This window comes from Cydia splendana, chromosome 22 (assembly GCF_910591565.1).
Source record: "Cydia splendana chromosome 22, ilCydSple1.2, whole genome shotgun sequence".
NCBI lineage: Eukaryota > Metazoa > Arthropoda > Insecta > Lepidoptera > Tortricidae > Cydia > Cydia splendana.
Window position 1 is genome coordinate 10,892,785 of NC_085981.1, and position 18,615 is coordinate 10,911,399.

At 37.6% G+C, this 18,615-nt stretch overlaps 1 protein-coding gene across 1 annotated transcript in view; it reads left to right on the forward strand.

Moving 5' to 3' along the window:
• The first annotated feature begins 300 nt into the window (after window positions 1-300).
• The window catches only part of LOC134801518 (chloride channel protein 2), a 62,344-nt gene continuing 44,029 nt past the window's right edge, over window positions 301-18,615 (forward strand). The window contains exon 1 of the mRNA XM_063774130.1: window positions 301-492. Within this exon, the coding sequence (XP_063630200.1) occupies window positions 415-492 (78 nt within the window). The 5' untranslated portion in view covers window positions 301-414. The remainder of the gene's footprint in view (window positions 493-18,615) is intronic.

Sequence of the window (18,615 nt, forward strand, 5' to 3'; positions counted from 1 at the left end):
AACAACACAAGTAACATAACTTATAATACACACACGTAAGACATTTTAAGACCAGAGTAAGACTGACTACATTTTGTTTCACATGCGATTATAACACTAATATCCAGTAGCGTAGATTTTAAAATTGAGTATACGAGTAATATATCACATTTGAGTTTATAAGTTGTTTGACCGCGTGTACGCAGCCTTAGTTTCAGCTTCATGCGCAAGAGCAGATATTAGTGCAGTTTACCTGGTCCGGCCGGCGGGTACTAACCATAACCACCGACTTAAAGTTTTTTATTCAACAATAAAAAACACTTAAGAATATCATTGTAAAAATGTGATAAATTTTAGTTTTAAATTTAAGACTAAATTAAAAATTTGCTATACTTTTTCTCAATTTTTTTAAAGTGAGTGTTGTGTAGTGTAACCATGAGGTTCAAAAAGCAGACCCTGGTGTCGGAAGATACTTCAGAGGATGAGATCGGGCACAGCTACTTAGGGACTTTGGTAAGTAGACCAATAAAAGATACAATTTCTGAACATATTCAATAAGTCTTATTTCCCAGTGGGATCTTTTTGTCTTTAATTTCTTATTAGGTGTTGCTTTTTATATGAACTTTTTGTATTATGGAGGGAATGTTAGGGAATTATTAAGTCATCATCAATTATCAAGTCAAAAACTAAAGAATCTCGTTTGGTTTCTAGGATGTGAAATAAATGATTTATCTATCTAGGATATCTCTATTAAGTAGTTTTGTCATTAAATATAAACCTAACTTTAATTTAATTCAAGAATTTTTCTAAAACAAACATGAATTTTTGAATAAAATGTAGAAATGTATCGTGTTCTTGTGAAATTAATGGGTTTTGCTGATTTTTACAAGCTTCCATTTAACTTGCAATGTTGCGATTAAACCTTGTCAGTTAAATTGTACATTACATCTGTAAGTTGGGTGATAATGCAATATTACTCCTGGCTATTTTGTGTGTAATATAGTTAAACAACAATGTCTGATAAAGTCACACATATTACCAAAGTGCGGCCCGCGTCAACTTTCTTAACTACTATGTGGCCCTTGGCTGCTAAAAGGTTGCCGACAGTTGTTATAGTAGGTATGTACTTACCATCGATCTGATATGATGATGGACACAGGAGGTGGCCATTATAGCATAATAGGAACTCTATGATAAAATAACGCAACCTAATTATGTTTGGGATTGTTAGAATTGTCTCGATAAGTTTTAATTACCAGTTGAAAGAAAAGAGCAGCCAGAGATAAAGGCTTGCATCAAAAATGATTTTTTTATACAAAAATCTTCTACTAGTTTATGGGAGTAAGTAAGAAAATGTTCTTTATTGTGCGCCACCAAGTTCAAAATATACATAGAGAATTAAATACAAGCAAAACTATGTAATAACAGGCGATTTTATCGCTTTAAGGGCCCCACTGATTAACAGTCCGCCGGACGGTATCGGCCTGTCAGTTGTTCGGAACTGTCAAAATTTTGTTCTAACTAACAGGCCGATACCGTCCGGCGGACTGTTAATCAGTGGGCCCCTGGGTAGCAGGGCAGGAGGCTAATAAGTTAACAAACAACAATAAACGGGGAATGCCAAAAAAAACATTTTTTATATTATTACGAGTATAATATGTAAGTTAAAGTGACTTATATATTTTTGGAAATGCCTCTACTCTACGGGTTAACCTAAATATACGTGGACATTTTGTTTTAAGTGTATATTCCCAAGTAGCATGGAAGTGTCGGCAACATCAATATAGCAGCCAATTAAGAACTTAGAGTGATTTAAGGGACGTATAAGAGTGTCAGAAAAGATTTAAGCTGTATAAAAGGTACTCTACAGACATTATACAGCTCAAGCTGTATAAAATCATTATAAAGGATTCTGCGGAAGCATGGGGTGCTTTATCAGAATATAAAAAATCTACTATAAAACTAAAAGTGTTGTGAGAGACTACAAGCTAATTCTATCGTAAAAGCTGTATACAGGCTGTATTGTAGTAACACTTGGCACTTTTAGCTGTACAAAAGTATCTGTCAACTCCGTTTTAAAACATTAAGTGTTGTGAAACACTACAAGCTAATTTTATCGTAAAAGCTGTATACAGGCTGTATTGTAGTATCACTTGGCACTTGTAGCTGTACAAATGTATCTGTCAACCCCGTTTTAAAGCTATTTCTTATGGCGTAATCTTACTCTCCTATAAGAATAGTAGTTGTATAACTTCTGTCTGTAAGGGTATTATAAAACCAAATGAATAAATGGCAGCTATAGTACAGCTTTTTTCTGTATTACTGATAGAGTCGCTTATAACAATCTTTTGGCGTAATTTTACACTCGTATAAGTATAGTAGTGTAATGATTTCTGAAAATAAGTGTATTATAAAACTAAAGGAATATATGACAGTTACAGTACAGGTTTTTCATTTGTTATACGGGTCTCTAAAGAGAATTATAACTTATGTACGGAGAACCGAAATACAGCCAAACGAATACAAATATTCTATTATAAAGCTGTTTTAATTACAAAAGCTGTAAAAGACACTCCATTTATTACACAGCACAGCTACTAAGATTATAATGCTCTCCAACTATCCTGTAGGCTGTTTAAAAATTGTCGCCATTTTACAATAAAAAAAAACGTATTTAAAGAAATACTTGCAAATATTTAGCAGACTAACGCCGTGTTATGATTACCAGCTGAAATAAATTGTTTAGCCTTAGAATTAATATTTATAAATATTTTTGATACGCTAACCTTAAAAACAAACAGTAACTTTACCGATTTTTGATATTTTCCTTATGGTTTCTCTTTGTTATTTTGCAGGCGCGTAAATATTTTGCCAGAAAAGATACACAGGTTCACAATAAATAATAATCCGCACTTACCAATAATGTAATATTCCATTCAAGTCCTGTATAATATTTACTTTTACTTTTACCATCCACTATAACACTTTATTGTCGCCATTACTATATTACGAATGAACAAGATTAAGACATTTTAGTTTCTTAAATGATTATTATTCTCTTGTAATTCTTTCTTATAACTCATTTAAAACTTATATTCTTATATCGTACTTACAAGAGATTATCTGTAGTGTTAAGGTTTCCTGTTACACCGAAATATAGCTGTAATGCAGCTATTATGCAGCTTATGTATTGCTTATACAGCTACTCTACAGCTCTAATAACGCCAAAGGCTGTATAATTTGGGCCCTTTTTTTACTTATAAGGGCTGTATAAGCGCTTATACAGCCTTTGTACAGCCTAACTGTACAGCTTATAGTATACAAATGAACTTTAATACAGCTTATATACAGCTTGCAATGCTACTTGGGTTGTGGAAAAGTTAAAGATTGAAGGTTTGCGTTAGAGCTGGTGCAAGATAGGAAAAGCTGGAAGATACTCCATAGACAAGAGAATAACAAGATAATTATTAATTATTTGTTATAAAATATATGTGAGTAAGAAAATTATTCCTAAAAGTTTTGTGTCTAGACTTAGACCAAGAAAAGTCTGCAGCGATTTTGATAGCCCACGCAGTGCAAGTGGTATTTATACGTCATAATTTCATAGAAGTTTGACGTTTAAAATGACCCTTGCACTGCGTGGGCTATCAAAATCGCTGCAGAATTTTCTGGGTCTTACTCTACATATTTTTAAGCCACCCTGGACAATACAAGGTACAATCTTTAAAAAAAAATAACCTAAAAGTATCTAAATTAAAGTGAAATTGACTATTTGAAAATGTTAATTCACTAGGCACCAATTTTTTTCGAAGCCAGCATTCAATGGCGCAGAAATTATGCAAATATGTTTAAGACAAGTGAGAATATACGTGACTATATATAACTCTTTCGGCCTTACAGTTGATCCCAAAATGCTCACGAGACTGATAACGGTTAGTTAGCAGTAGTAGGTGTGTACAAACTAATTTTCTAACAGATATACATATAGAACAAGTTAGGTCCCAACCTGGACTCAATAGATAGATATAGATATTTGCGAGAGACAGCGTTTCGATAATCCTTAACTTAGAACAGATAGGAGAGATCTCTGCTGAGAAGTTCTCTCAGTGAGAACAATTGAAAACAGAAGGGAAAACATGTTGGTGCACCTGATACGGCACGATTTCTCTCTCTGATCGGTCCCTCGTGTCTGAGGATCGTGGGTAGTATCAGGGTTGCATCTGGAGCGGATGATCGGTCTCCACCGGTTTCTGTCCAACGCGTCTTAGACGACCGTGTAGAAAGCAGAGGAGGAGTCTTTAACTTGATCGGTCTACCTTGAACCTGTACGGTTACCATCAGATTGTCACTGACATAAACGCCGTCGAGAACGTAATTTACTTTCTATACATCCCGTTTGCACGAATATGCGAGTGCGAGCGAGATGTATAGAAAGTAAATTACGTTCTCGACGGCGTTTATGTCAGTGACAAACTGATGGTAACCGTACTGATGTACCACTACCACCAGTTTTGAGATTGACATATTCACTCACGTCTAAGTAACTTACTTTCTATTCATCTCGCTCGTACTCGATGTATGATGATGATGAGATGTATAGAAAGTAATTTACTTAGAGGCGAGGTAATACGTCAATGTCAAAACTGGTGGTAGCCGTAGGTACAGGCTCCAATTTCACCACGGTGACAGGTGCGACAATTGTAAAACATCACTGTTGCTGACGTCACAGGCATCCATGGGCTACGGTTACCGCTTACCATCGGGCGGGCCGTATTCCTGTTTGCCACCATCATTGTATTATTAAAAAGAACTTTATTATATCGGAAAAAAACAGATATTTCTCTTGCTAAGTTTATGACAATTGTCACAAGAAACACTACAATTGTCACGAAATTCCGACATATAACTCATTACCTGTCAAGAATTACCTACAATTCTTCTAAATCTTGACAATTGTCAGAAACTTCGCAAAAGAAATATCTGTTTTTTTCCGATATAATACAGTTTTTTTTAAATAATACAATGATGGTGGCAAACAGGAATACGGCCCGCCCGATGGTAAGTGGTAACCGTAGCCCATGGATGCCTGTGACGTCAGCAACAGTGATTTTACAATTGTCGCACCTGTCACCGTGGTGAAATTGGGGCCTGGACTAAATAGATAGTCTGAAATATTTACGAGAGCCAGCGTTTCGATAACCCTTAAGTTTTAGAATTCGATACCTATAGGACATTATAGGTACAGTCAAGTGTGAAAATATGGGTACACACATCTTACTCAAAAATATGTCCCATAGTTCTTATGTTGGCGAATTAAGAACTATGCGACATATTTTAGACGCCAACCTCTTAATTCAAAATCCCCATATTTTTTTTGGGTTGGCTTTATTTTACTGCCAGTTTTTCAATAATAATTATGATGCTTATATTTGAGGCAAATATACATTTATTGGCGCTAAAATGTTAATGGACAGCCAAATTATATTATTATATGTCCAATGAAAGTTCCTGTTTAATAATTTAGTTGCCTGAATAATAACCAGGCCATATTTTTGAGTAAGTTGTATGTACCCATATTTTTACACTTGATTGTTCAAACTTGCAATCTAATCAATTACCTACATTATTTTTTGCCGCCTGGTATTAACGGAGATTATACTGCTTTACTAGAAAACATTAAACGCAAAAACGCTGTTAAAAGTTACATAGGGTTCCGTAGACAAAATTGCGAAAATGGAACCCCGTCAATGGAATGGTCATGTCACAGCCGTAGTCCGAAAACAAAGAACTTAGGCGTCTTTTGAGACCCGGATATTTTAGATATAGTCCGACAAGAAATCGTAGATAATTATTGAGGGCGCCACTTCGTCCTACGTAACTGTCACATTTTTGACGTAAAATGCTTACACAAGGCAACAATTTAGTATGGTTTTTTTTTAGTTCCATTTTATTTAATTTATACTATTTCATGTCGCACTATGTGATCTGTTACCTGTCAACAGTGAAATTTCTTCAACCAGAATATGTGTCGCTTAACTTCAAACTCGGGTAAATCCATTCGACTCTCTCGGGAAATATCTACGCTATTACCTTTTCTTAATACCAAAATCGCATAATCTGATAGGTGGATTTACCCGAGTTTGAAGTTAAGCGACTCATATGTCATTGTTGACAGCTGACAGATAACATCAAAAACAAATTCAGATCACATTCATAACTAGTTATTACAATCGGAATAAACCCCATTTACTTTCGCATTTATAATATTAGTATGGATTTAGTTGGACCTTCCGAGTATACCTACTTGTATCCCGATAAAGGTTACAAGCATACCAAGGGTTCGTTGACTTTATCTGTTATTTCCAACAACACACGTATAGTTAAATAGCATTTAGATAACTTAGTATCATTACAAAATAAACAAACAAAAATACCTATCTGCAACAGCCCCAACTAGCAAAATAGTCGTATAAGAATTGATTTACTCAGCCTGTAATCGTATAACAGCCGAGTTACGGTTGTTGAAGCACCAATATATCGTATAATAGCGGTTAACTCGACTATTTAGCAATTTTAGCTAATTAGTGCTATAATCATGTCGTATAAACGTTTATAGCACTATCTTTTAGCACTTTTATTCCACCTTTTAATAAATGCTGAGTTAGCGCTACTAAATCACTTTTATTCAGCATAATTGTTCTATTAAAATCATATAACAGCTATAGATTAGCTAATTGTCTGAATAAGGCGCTTTAATACAACTGTTACTCAACTCTCTTCTCTGTTGCTATAAAAGCCTATTAAAAGCAATCAAATAACCATTTGGCAACAATGCTGCTGTAACAGCGCGCTTATATCATAATTCGGGTAATGGGGTTCAAACCGCTGTTATAGGAGCTGAAGTGTATTTACAGGTTTTATTCAAAATGTATTCAGCTTAGAGTAGTTTTAAAGAGTTTTGAACTACATTAACAGCACAAGTCAGCCATGTCGACGATTCAATATAGTCCGGTGGCCAACTGCATGAAACCCTACCTGACAAAAAAATAGAATAATCCTACTCTGTAGGGGTAGCTGACTTTTAGTAGCATCAACTGTTCTTGGTCGGCCGCGGCTTAATTTGGAAAATTTTGCGCTAATGGCAAAATAGTGGCACAAAAATTCATAAAAAAAAAACCCATCGTATAATAGAATGAAACTTGCATGGTAGGATAGCTGCCTTTGAGGACAGCAAAACAAAACTGGTCAGCTACATCCTGTGTTGGCAGGTTCTTGTGTCCGACCGAATTTGTGGTACCACGTGACAGCTACAATTTACCTCATCGAAAAATAGAATCAAAACAACTGATTGTAATACCTACATTAAATTTGTTGACATATGTCTTGGTCGGCCTCACCTTAGCCTGACAGCGTTTTCAGTCCGTCCGCATTAAAAAAAAAGTCAATGGCAGCTATCCTACCATACAAGTGATATTCTATTTTTCGATGAGGTAAATTGTAGCTCACTTGGTACCACAAATTCGGTCGGACACAGGAACCTGCTAACACAGGATGTAGCTGACCACTTTTGTTTTTTTGATGAATATTTGTACCACTTTTTTGCCATTTGCGCAAAATTTGCCAAGTTAAGCCACGGCCGACCAAGAGCAGTTGAAGCTGCTAAAAGTCAGCTACCCCTACAGAGTAGGATTTTTCAATTTTTTTATCAGGTAGGGTTTCATGCAGTCGGCCACCGGACTATAAATCCATAAACATGGCGACATCATGTGCTATAAGTGTAGCAGTAAACGCAGTTACTCGACTTATAGTCGAATTAATGAGATATAACAGAAACTAGATCGTGTAAGCAAATATTTACTTATTTTTATTAATATTTTTTTATTGAAATTTAAGAAAATAGGCGGCCCATGAAAGTATATGAACCAGTGCCTTTGGTTTTATCAATAAAGTATTTTTCGCGCTGGGTTTTACTGTATTACGTGTACTTACAGACAGTAAAAACTTATGTACACAATCACGGTAAAAATAAATGTCATGGATGACAGCAGTAAAAAATACTTAAGTACCTTTTTGTTTTATTAGACACGCGAAGACGATTAGGCCTCAAACTTAATCAAATAATTGAAATATAATCGCTTACCTGAGATCGTTTTTAGCACATATTAGTTGAATAAAAGCATTTACTGCACTCTTACACATTTAAAATGCCGAGTAAAAGCAATCCGGCTACCTTTACGAAACATTTTTGCTGAGAAAAAGCAGTGCGGCTGCTTTTATAGAACACTTTTACTGAGTAATAGTAAATTGCTAATGTTTATAGAACAAATAGTCGAGTAAAAGCACTATCGTTACTATTAAAACACTAGAAGTGCTTTTATCCACTTTTACTCAACTCTTACAGCATCGATTTGCTTCTTATACAGCGCTTACTCGATTTTTATAACACTTTTAGTCTGTACAAGTGCGCCTTTTCGCGTTGAGTAAACGCTTACAGGACTTTTACTCGACTGTTTTTACACCGTTTATAGCACCAAAAAGCGAAAATAAAAACGTGCTCTCAACTTTTATAGCACATAGATTTGCTAGTTGGGGCGTCACTGGGTGGATCACAATGATATTATATACATAACCATAGATAGGTTATACTCATACATAAGGATAACAAAAAACTTCCATATTCCACACCTACGAAGAAATCAGTCATGTTTGATTAATTTTCACATTCCTTTCATCTTTGTCATACTCGTTGTTAAACATAAGCTTATGTCTCTTTCTCTTTCGCTTGCGGGAGCTCGTTAGCATGTGCGTATTTCTCGCTTGCCCGGGCGCGACTAAAGGCAACTTGTACAATTTGTCACAAGGTGAGTGCCTCAATTTTGGAGCGTGTATAACCTATCTTTGGATATAAGATGTGCCCAGAACTCTACGCGTCTCGTACCTACTCGTAAAGTGCTTACGATACGGTTACGCGTCTCTTAGGGGCCCACTGATTAACAGTCCGCCGGACGGTATCGGCCTGTCAGTTAGAACAAAATTTTGACAGTTCCGAACAACTGACAGGCCGATACCGTCCGGCGGACTGGTAATCAGTGGGCCCCTTTACGCTTACGCCTCGTGTGCTGAGGGCCTTAGCTTGGTCTAACTGAGGCGAAAGTTCGCAAAGTGCTTGTAACAAACACACGCTAAACATACCAAACTAGAAACCAATGACGTGGTCGTTTACCTAAATTCGTCGAATCTTTGTCAATTAGAGGGTAGTTTGTAACAATTAGTGTGCTTGATCATGTGGCCCTGTAATTTGATTAGCGGGCCTCGTGAGCTGCGAACTGAGGTAATTGGCCAAATAGGTGAGAAGTGAGGTGTTTTAAACTATTTAACAATAGGCCGAATAGGTGAGAAGTGAGGTGTTTTGAACTCTTTAACAATAGGGAATATTACGCAAAATTCTGCGTAGAGGGCGCTACTAGCACGAATAGAGGGTCTACCGCGAAACACAGATCGTAATTTCGTTATCTGCCTCTGTATCACTTGCATATTCGAGCGATAGAGAGGCAGATAACGAAATTACGATTTTCGCGCTTCGCGGTAGACTCTCTGTAAACAAAACGCCTTGATGAATCAGTGATGGTGAAAACTTTGTATGGGAACTGCACACCGACTGCATGCCAACTATACTAACGCCAACTAAATAAATGTTTTAAAAAAAATTATTAAATAAGTTGTCTACAGAAATATATCCCACTCTATTTCCACGTAAATGTTGACATGCAAATGAACATAAACATAATGTGTCAATAAATCAATAAAAAGCAAACAGGTCCTAATCTAACCCCGATTAACCTCGCAAGTCTTGTGACTCACATTAAACTTTATTTACATACAAATTTACATACATACAAACAAATTATCGCTACGTCAACCGCCGACCAGTCATGTGACAGATAACAGTTATTTTCATAATAATAATATTTGTTTTATTCTAATTTACATTAATATTGGTGTCATATGATTATGATTGGATATTATAGTTAATTATCTCAGTGCAACAATGTTTACTATTATTTAATAAGTATGCAGAATGCAACTAGAATTTTAGACCAATAAACTTTATCATCGTTACAATAGCTAACATAATCGTTGAGTATTTTCAATCAATATACCTCATAGTTGAGCTTCTGAAATAATTTGTTTGATATTTGTTTAAATATTATAGGTACCTACTTGTTTATGTGGGGGTATGTAAGTGGTAAGGAAAACCAAGGAAAAGGTGGATGGACCGTGTGAGAGATGATATTGGTGAGATCTGGGGCCCGTTTCTCAAAATAAAAGCTTGTAACTTGTAATACAAGTTGGAGTCTCTTTCTAACTAAAGCTGTCAAAAAGTGACATCCCCTTGTATTACAAGTTACAAGCTTTTGAGAAACGGGCCCGACGAACGTCAAAGTGGTATGGAGGAAAAAGACATGCTGCACCGACGTCCACAAGTTATGGGAAAAGGGCAAGCGAATGATGATTTAATATTTGAATGATTTATTCACTTGAATACATATACAGCGCATGTACTTATATACTATATTCTGCCATTTGGCATGTGAAACTTGGAAAATGTTATACATATTCAGAACAGAAGGCCCTAGCTATGCTTACACACAACAGATACAACTTGAATATTTACACTATTTACACATACATTACATAAAATTTCACAAGTATTAAATTAAAACTTAAAGCTAAAGAATTCATCTATTTACTTAATTCTATCTGTGAGTATCTTGTATCTTTAATACCTCCTTGGCGAAAACCGGAAATACATTGAGTTGGGCTCAGAGATGTCTCTAAAGTAATTGATGGAAATGAAAAGGAGAGAAAAGTAGGTTTTTCAGAATAGTCTAGCCATGGGGGTATAGGCTCACTACTTAGGTCTACCATTGCCTTAGGCAGTCGGTTGAGAAGTGCGTTGATTTTATAATAGAATTAGCGACCCGGCCGGCTTCGCACGGGTTAACAAATTATACACCTAAACCTTTCTCCGAAAATCCGTTGAGTAGTTTTTGAGTTTATCGCGAACATACATACAAACACACAAACAGATAGACGCGTGTGTGGTGTTTTATAAGGCGTAGTAATCTAGCTGACTTTTGGAACTAAAACTATTTTATAGGAGACCTTTACTACATCCGATTAAAGCGGTCACGTCAGACGCTCGGCAGACGGCGCGTGCGCCGATGGCGTGTCAAGTTCATGCGTTTTCGCTAATGACAATGTCAGTAATGACACAATTGCAATTGCCCTTCCGTCTTCGTAATGGCTCAAGTGTGCATTAGCACACGCCCGTTACACTTGCACAATAATGCTTGAGCTTATCGGACGAGCGGAGCGAGGTCTTTAGTGGTGACTAGGGGTGTAGTTTTCACGGCGTATTTCATGTTATTAGACCAAGAAAAGTCTGCAACGATTTTGATAGCATATGTCGTGCAAGTGTTATTTATACGTCAAATTTTCATAGAAGTTTGACATTTAAAATAACACTTTCACTGCGTGTGCTATCAAAATCGATTGCAGATTTACATATCTTGATCTAACTCTAGTTAAATATTTATGTACGTATTTATTTAGACTTTTGAACTATAAAAAGAGTTTTTCCTAAGTACCTATATAATACTTAATCTGAGCAAGAGGGAAGTAATTACAAAAAAACTTCGTCTCATGTTGCTTTTACGTAATGATGGATATTGTATCCTTCAAGGTGGTAATATAATAACTGTAACTAGACCCTTAAGCAATTATGTAAAAGAACAATAGTTCACACCTTAACAATGACTAGTCGTGGACAGAGGACACGACATGGGACTGGGATAATTACTTACATACATACACACATACATACATCACACGTATACTCCATTGGAGCGGCAATGGAATTAAGGTCCCGGGGGTTCAGGTTCTTCTATCACTCTCGCTGAGCACAAGCGTGAGCGGCGAGATGGCTGTGCGTGCCCGAGATACGGAGAGAAGCGCTGGTGGCTTAGCGGTAAGAGCGTGCGACTTTCAATCCGGAGGTCGCGGGTTCAAACCCGGGCTCGTACCAATGAGTTTTTCGGAACTAATGTACGAAATATCATTTGATATTTACCAGTTGCTTTTCGGTGAAGGAAAACATCGTGAGGAAACCGGACTAATCCCAATGAGGCCTAGTTTCCCCTCTGGGTTGGAAGGTCAGATGGCAGTCGCTTCCGTAAAAACTAGTGCCTACGTCAATTCTTGGGATTAGTTGTCAAGCGGACCCCAGGCTCCCATGAGCCGTGGCAAAATGCCGGGATAACGCGAGGAAGAAGAAGAAGATGAGTTCGATCCATAATAAAATTTAGCACTTTTAGAAGCAATGTTCATATTTTAGCTTTTGTGCAAAAGTTGTTAGTAACAAATAACAAAATTAACAGGCCTATGTTCGTAATTATTTTCTATCAATCGGAAGTCAAGAAATCAGGTTTCGAATTGATAAAATTAGTAGAGAAAGGCCTTAAGATTGCTAATAAAATTTTTGGAAACCGTATTGTGGTCTATAAAGCGCTACGATTTTTCAAAAACTGCTTGCTGGACCTACTGCACCTTAAAATTTCGATCTCGTTTTGACATCACTTCCAAAAGGGTTCAGCTTCAGACTGATATTCATAATAGCGAAAATCTGCGTGGGGGCGCCACTACCACATCCATCACAATCTGAGGGTCTACCGCGAAATAAGAAAATCTAAATTTCGTTACCTACCTAACCTCTCTATCATTCTTGCATATTCGAGCGATAAAGAGGCAGTTAACTAAATTTCGATTTTCTTGTTTCCCGGTAGGCCCTTTGTAAACAAACTGCCTTGATGCATCAATGTCATATTTTATTTATCGTCTGTGAAAACTTGTCAAAAAACTGCTTAAAGCACAATATGTAGAAGTTACTCCATGGTTTACGATAAGCGCTAGTGCTGCACTCTGGCGGCAGAACATTGCAGTAATATCTCCTAATATTATTGTTGCTGTAGCTGCCAGCCGAATGTCACCTTTAGGGAATGAGAATAGGAGGTGCGAGAATCATGAATTACACAGACATATTTTCTGCACAGAGTTAGATAACTTCCGGTACTTACACAGATAAAAATCGCATCAGTCATGAAGATAAAATCTCGATAGGAATGTTATTTTTAGCACAGCCAGCCGACAATTAAGTAAAGAAATAAAATATCGGCTAAATCCTTCTTCGTTTTCTTTTAAATTTTACATAAGTTTCGAACAACTCATTGATATGAGCCGGGGATTGAAGGTCGCACGCCCTTATCGCCCGGCTACCAGTGCTTTTGCCAAGTAACAAAAAACGTCCCATCCGCAAAATTATAGCCGGTCAAACAAGTTTGTCAGCAGAAAAAGGCGCAAAAATTCAAATTTTGTATGGGAAGATAACCCTTCCCGCCTAAATTTTTTAAATTTTCCGCTCCTTTCTACTGAAGGAAATGGCTTGACATAAGACATAGTAAGTATAATAATTTTATATTAGGTAATGGAAAAGTTACGCTTCCGGCAGGACTTGAACCCGCAACCTCCGCAATCCTTCCTTCCTTTAATATAAAATTTGGTCATTCGCAGACGTATCTGCTTGTTCAAAAATTGGTATATAGTATAATAATGTTGTGCAAACTCTAGATGGCATTGCATGATTACCTGATTCTGTCGGAAGGTGCGTGGGTCTATCCCGTAGGAAGCACGCGACGCGGACCTTGAATTTGAACCAGTTTTTTTGACCTCATCCCGATCTGCTGAAGGTTTCTGCTTATAAGGATTACTTGATTCATTGTCACTGTAATTTTCTTGTCATTACTCTGCCGAAGTTAGGTTGGGTGGAGGGTTATGTTACACAGTTTGACGGATTACAACAAAAGACGAATCTAAAAACACCTGAGAGCCTACCGCGAACCACGTTCGACGGCCTCTCCGTCGCACTTGTAAATTCGTACGTAAGTGTGACAGGGTGGCAACACGTCGCACGTGGTTCGCGGTAGGCCCTCTGTTTAGTTTCGTCTCAGTTACGGGAGTGGCATACGCCGAAAGAAATTACTATAAAAACTGGGATGGAATTTGATTCACCAGCCATACTTTGCGTAGTAAATTTATAGGTCATACTGAACAACTTCTATTATGCGAACAATGCCGAAATCGCGAATAAAAATAAAATAAATAATAATAAATAAAAATTTGGCTGTCCCATAAGAAATCAGCGGCGGACCCCATCAGGCTCTCATGAGCCGTGGCAAAATGCCGGGACAACGCGAGGGAGATGATGATAGAAATCAGCGTCATATCAGCCGGAATGCGCGGAAAGTATGAAACTGCCATCGAGTTCACGCAATCGCTAACGTAAACGGCGAAGGTTATCTAGTGCTTTCTTTAGGGTGTTTGGTTCTTTAAGTTGTATGTGGTAAGGGCATTTATTTGTATGATGATACAGATATTTGTTCCTGAGTCATGGTTGTTTTGTGGTGTGTTTTTGTAGTATTTATATATTATATATATTGTTGTCTGAGTACCCATAACACAAGCTTTCTTGAGCTTACTGTGAGGCTTATATTAGTCAATTTGTGTAAAAATGTTCTATAATGTTTATTTATTTATTTATTTTAATACAAATGACCATGAGTTCTTAAAATCTACATTTCAATGCTCTCAATTGACCACGATGATTCAAGACATTAGCTGTAGTGGCCATTTTGTCTGTTTTCTCACAGATAAATATAAATAAGTTTATTATAAGACACAAATAAATATCTTCAAATAATTGTAAGAAATATATTAATCATATTGTCATTGACACTACGCAAGAATAATTCCTTTTAAGTAGGTATGTACGGTATGTAGTGTTCACAAAGTGACCAAATTAAAATATCGTCCTCACAAGTCTAAATGGTATATCCTTTTTAAAATCATTTATATCCCATTAACGGCATATACATGTAATCGAACACCAGTAACGCTAAGTGTGCAAACACCGTCCAAACAATCCATGCAACTCGACACCTGCTAATGCCCACAATTGGCCAGGTTGGGCGTGGGCTGAGGAAGCCGGTGATTGGACAAATTTCCCATTTAGCTGCAATGGACACGGTATAAATGTAAGGAACGGGGGTAATGAGGTATGCGATATATTACGTATTAAGTGGTGAGGCCGCGGTCTGGACGCACGCGAGCGGCGGGGCGGCGAGCGGGAAATCAATGCCGTACTGTCAGCAGCAGAAGTTGCTAAGCGGGCCAGGTGTTCAAAATGATCTTGACGCGACTTTATTGTTAAGAGAATAAGAGCGTGTCAAGGGAATTTTGAACACATACATAGTCGAATTAGAAGATTGGAACACTGACATTATACCTACTTCGTTTTTTTAGCATTAGAAAATGACTGCACAATCTTGACGTGTCTTTTTATTGAAAAACACTTGAAAAATAAGTCACTGCAAATATGATGCGAGAAAATTTTCCTTCGGCCGCGTACGCAACCGGAGCTTCGTAACTCGTAACCAGATGCAATCGAAAACTTTTTCGGTCTTGTACGAAATAAGAAAGTCCTTGCTGGTTTTATGACATGTCGAGAGGTTTCGTACAAAAACAAATAGGGTTCCATCGTAACTGCTTACGTATAAGAAGAAAATAGTTCTTGATCGCAACCGGTTTTGTACAAGACCGAAAAAGTTTTCGATCGCAACTGGTTACGTACGCGGCCGAAGGGGAAAATTGTATTACTTAATAACGACTAACTAAACTTTTAATAAAGCCGTGTACATATGTATATGGATGTTAAGTCCTGTTCTAAACACTATAGTATTCATAACGTCATATATTAATGAAGATCAATTATAAGGATACTTGTCTGTAAATAGAATGTGGCGTTACAAGCTGTACGAGATGATCTCACGTGTGAACTTTACAAGAGTACGAGTAAGTGACGATGACAGTATACGACTGACCAATCGAAAAATCAGAATAAAAAATAAAATTACAATTAAAATTAGTAATCAATAAACCAAAACACTGCACATAGAAATAAATTAGAAACGCCAAATTGTCACAATAGTGAAAAATAATTTAAAAACCCTTTTTTGAAGAACCCCATACCAGCCCCTGAGAAACCTCGGCAGGGGGCTCATGCCCAGTGCGCCCTCACGAACGGCAAAGAGGGTGAAACGCCGGAGTGGGTTTAGTGGGTAGAGCCAAATTGCCTCTCTTGCCAGGAGAGGGGAAAGGAGCGGCGAGTCACACACATCGTGCGTGCGTGCGCGTGCATTCCCACTCCGTCCGTCACAAAAAAAGGGGGGGGTTCATGCCACTGCCGGAACGTCCGCGGAAGGAAATTCCTCTTAAACCGCACAGTGCGCGACCATACAGGTTCTAGGGTGTGAGGATGAACACCCTGCCGACGGCGAGCGGCAGAAATTATCAAATAATGATATCTTTGTTGAGCACTTAAAGTATAGGATCACTTATGTTGTAAATAGGTTTTATATGTTTTTAGGGTTCCGTACCCAAAGGGTAAAACGGGACCCTATTACTAAGACTTCGCTGTCCGTCCGTCCGTCCGTACGTCTGTCACCAGGCTGTATCTCACGAACCGTGATAGCTAGACAGTTGAAATTTTCACAGATGATGTATTTCTGTTGCCGCTATAACAACAAATACTAAAAACAGAATAAAATAAAGATTTAAATGGGGCTCCCATACAACAAACGTGATTTTTGACCAAAGTTAAGCAACGTCGGGAGTGGTCAGTACTTGGATGGGTGACCGTTTTTTTTTTTTGCTTTTTTTTTTCGGTTTTTTTTTTTTGCATTATGGTACGGAACCCTTCGTGCGCGAGTCCGACTCGCACTTGCCCGGTTTTTTTTACTGTTTCCGGAATTGCCTTTATCTAATTTATTGCACGACATGATATCTAGACTTCAGGTAACAGTGTCATCGTGTTACGAGACAATGGTGTTGGTTGTTACAGTCTAGACAAAATGAAATTATTTCCTGTAAGGTCTAGACTATAATGGTTGTTGCATCCTGATGATGATTGTTTTTGCCATACAACAGCACTATAATTTTAATGTAAGGTTAATGCGCGTAAATCCGCCCGCGGGTATTTTTGTAGGTACACGAGCGTATTATTCTTTTTTTTTCAACCGTAGGTAATAGAGCCCACCAATAAAAGCTTGTATCAAAAATGTCATTTTTGACAAATAACTTTGGTACCTGACTACCTATTTATCTTCAAAACAAATAAGTGCGCTTAAATTGCACTAATCCTGGATAAGTGCAACAGAGCACGCGCTAGATCCACTCAGGCGCATATGCATTCGATGCACGTGGATCCTCGTGATTGTACTTACTTGTGGCATTGGATTCGATTATGGCCTATGCAGAAAAGGTCGCTGCCAATATCATACTCAAGTGACTTAGAATAGGAATTACATACATACTTGTAGAATAATTAAATTTTTTGCTAGTTACATTAGATGAAATAGGCTGAAAGAAGTTATATCTGAGTAACTACATTTTTTAGAGCTGCCGTTTCTCAACACGCCAACGGAGCGGCAGCTGACATCCACAAGGGCTCATGACACGTCCCGTTTAACCACTTTACGAACTATCAGTATGATATTAGCAATGGAAATCTGTTCCTGGCCCGCTGTCTATTTAACAAAATCGCTGGACAAAATAATGATGATAAAGTTACTACTCTTATAAAATATATCTAGTTTCGTATCGCTCTAATTAAGTCATTATTAACTTGATAATACATTATTATATCTAATTGTATTTAATTCATCGAACTAATCGTATACACGCGCGGAAACGATTATAGATTATAATCGTTGCAATGATTAAACATCTCACATCGATAATTGCAGCCATTAGATATGCGGTGTGCAATAAAATTGTTAGGAGCTATTTTCCTGTCACCATTGCGACAAGATTGTTGCTGTTAGAAACCACGGTACGGGGACGATACGACAACATATATTTTAAGTATTTGGCCATCGAAAACTAAATTCTGTACCCTATAGTAAATAATAGAGATGCAACGGATAGTTCTTTGGCCGGATACCGGATACCGGATATTCGGCCTGACCATCCGCCGAATATTCGGTATCCGGCCGCCGACTATTCGGCCGGCGGAACTTCATTTCGGTTTTTCAGGTGCGTATTGTGCAGGTTTTGACCTGTTTCGTAGTTAACGTTCGCGCGGACTCATCTCTGGGTTCGAAATGAGTGTGCGTGCAAGTGAGTGGAATGATTAAATTGTTTTAAAATAATAAACGGGTACGATTATGACCGTGACTGTTTCTTAGATCCAATTTGTTTACTCCGAAATCAAGCAATGTTACTATCCGGTATCCGGCCGGATAGTAGGCCACTATCCGGTATCCGGACGGATAGTAGGTCACTATCCGGTATCCGGCCGGATATTAAAATAATGGCCGGATAGGCCGAATATCGGATAGTAACCGAGTATCCGGTTCATCTCTAGTAAATAATATCCTTTTTCTTTGAACTTGGCTGGACACGCTACCGCGTGTCTAGATATAGTTTCTAATTGAAGTTTGGTTTGGCTTTAAAGAATCTCTG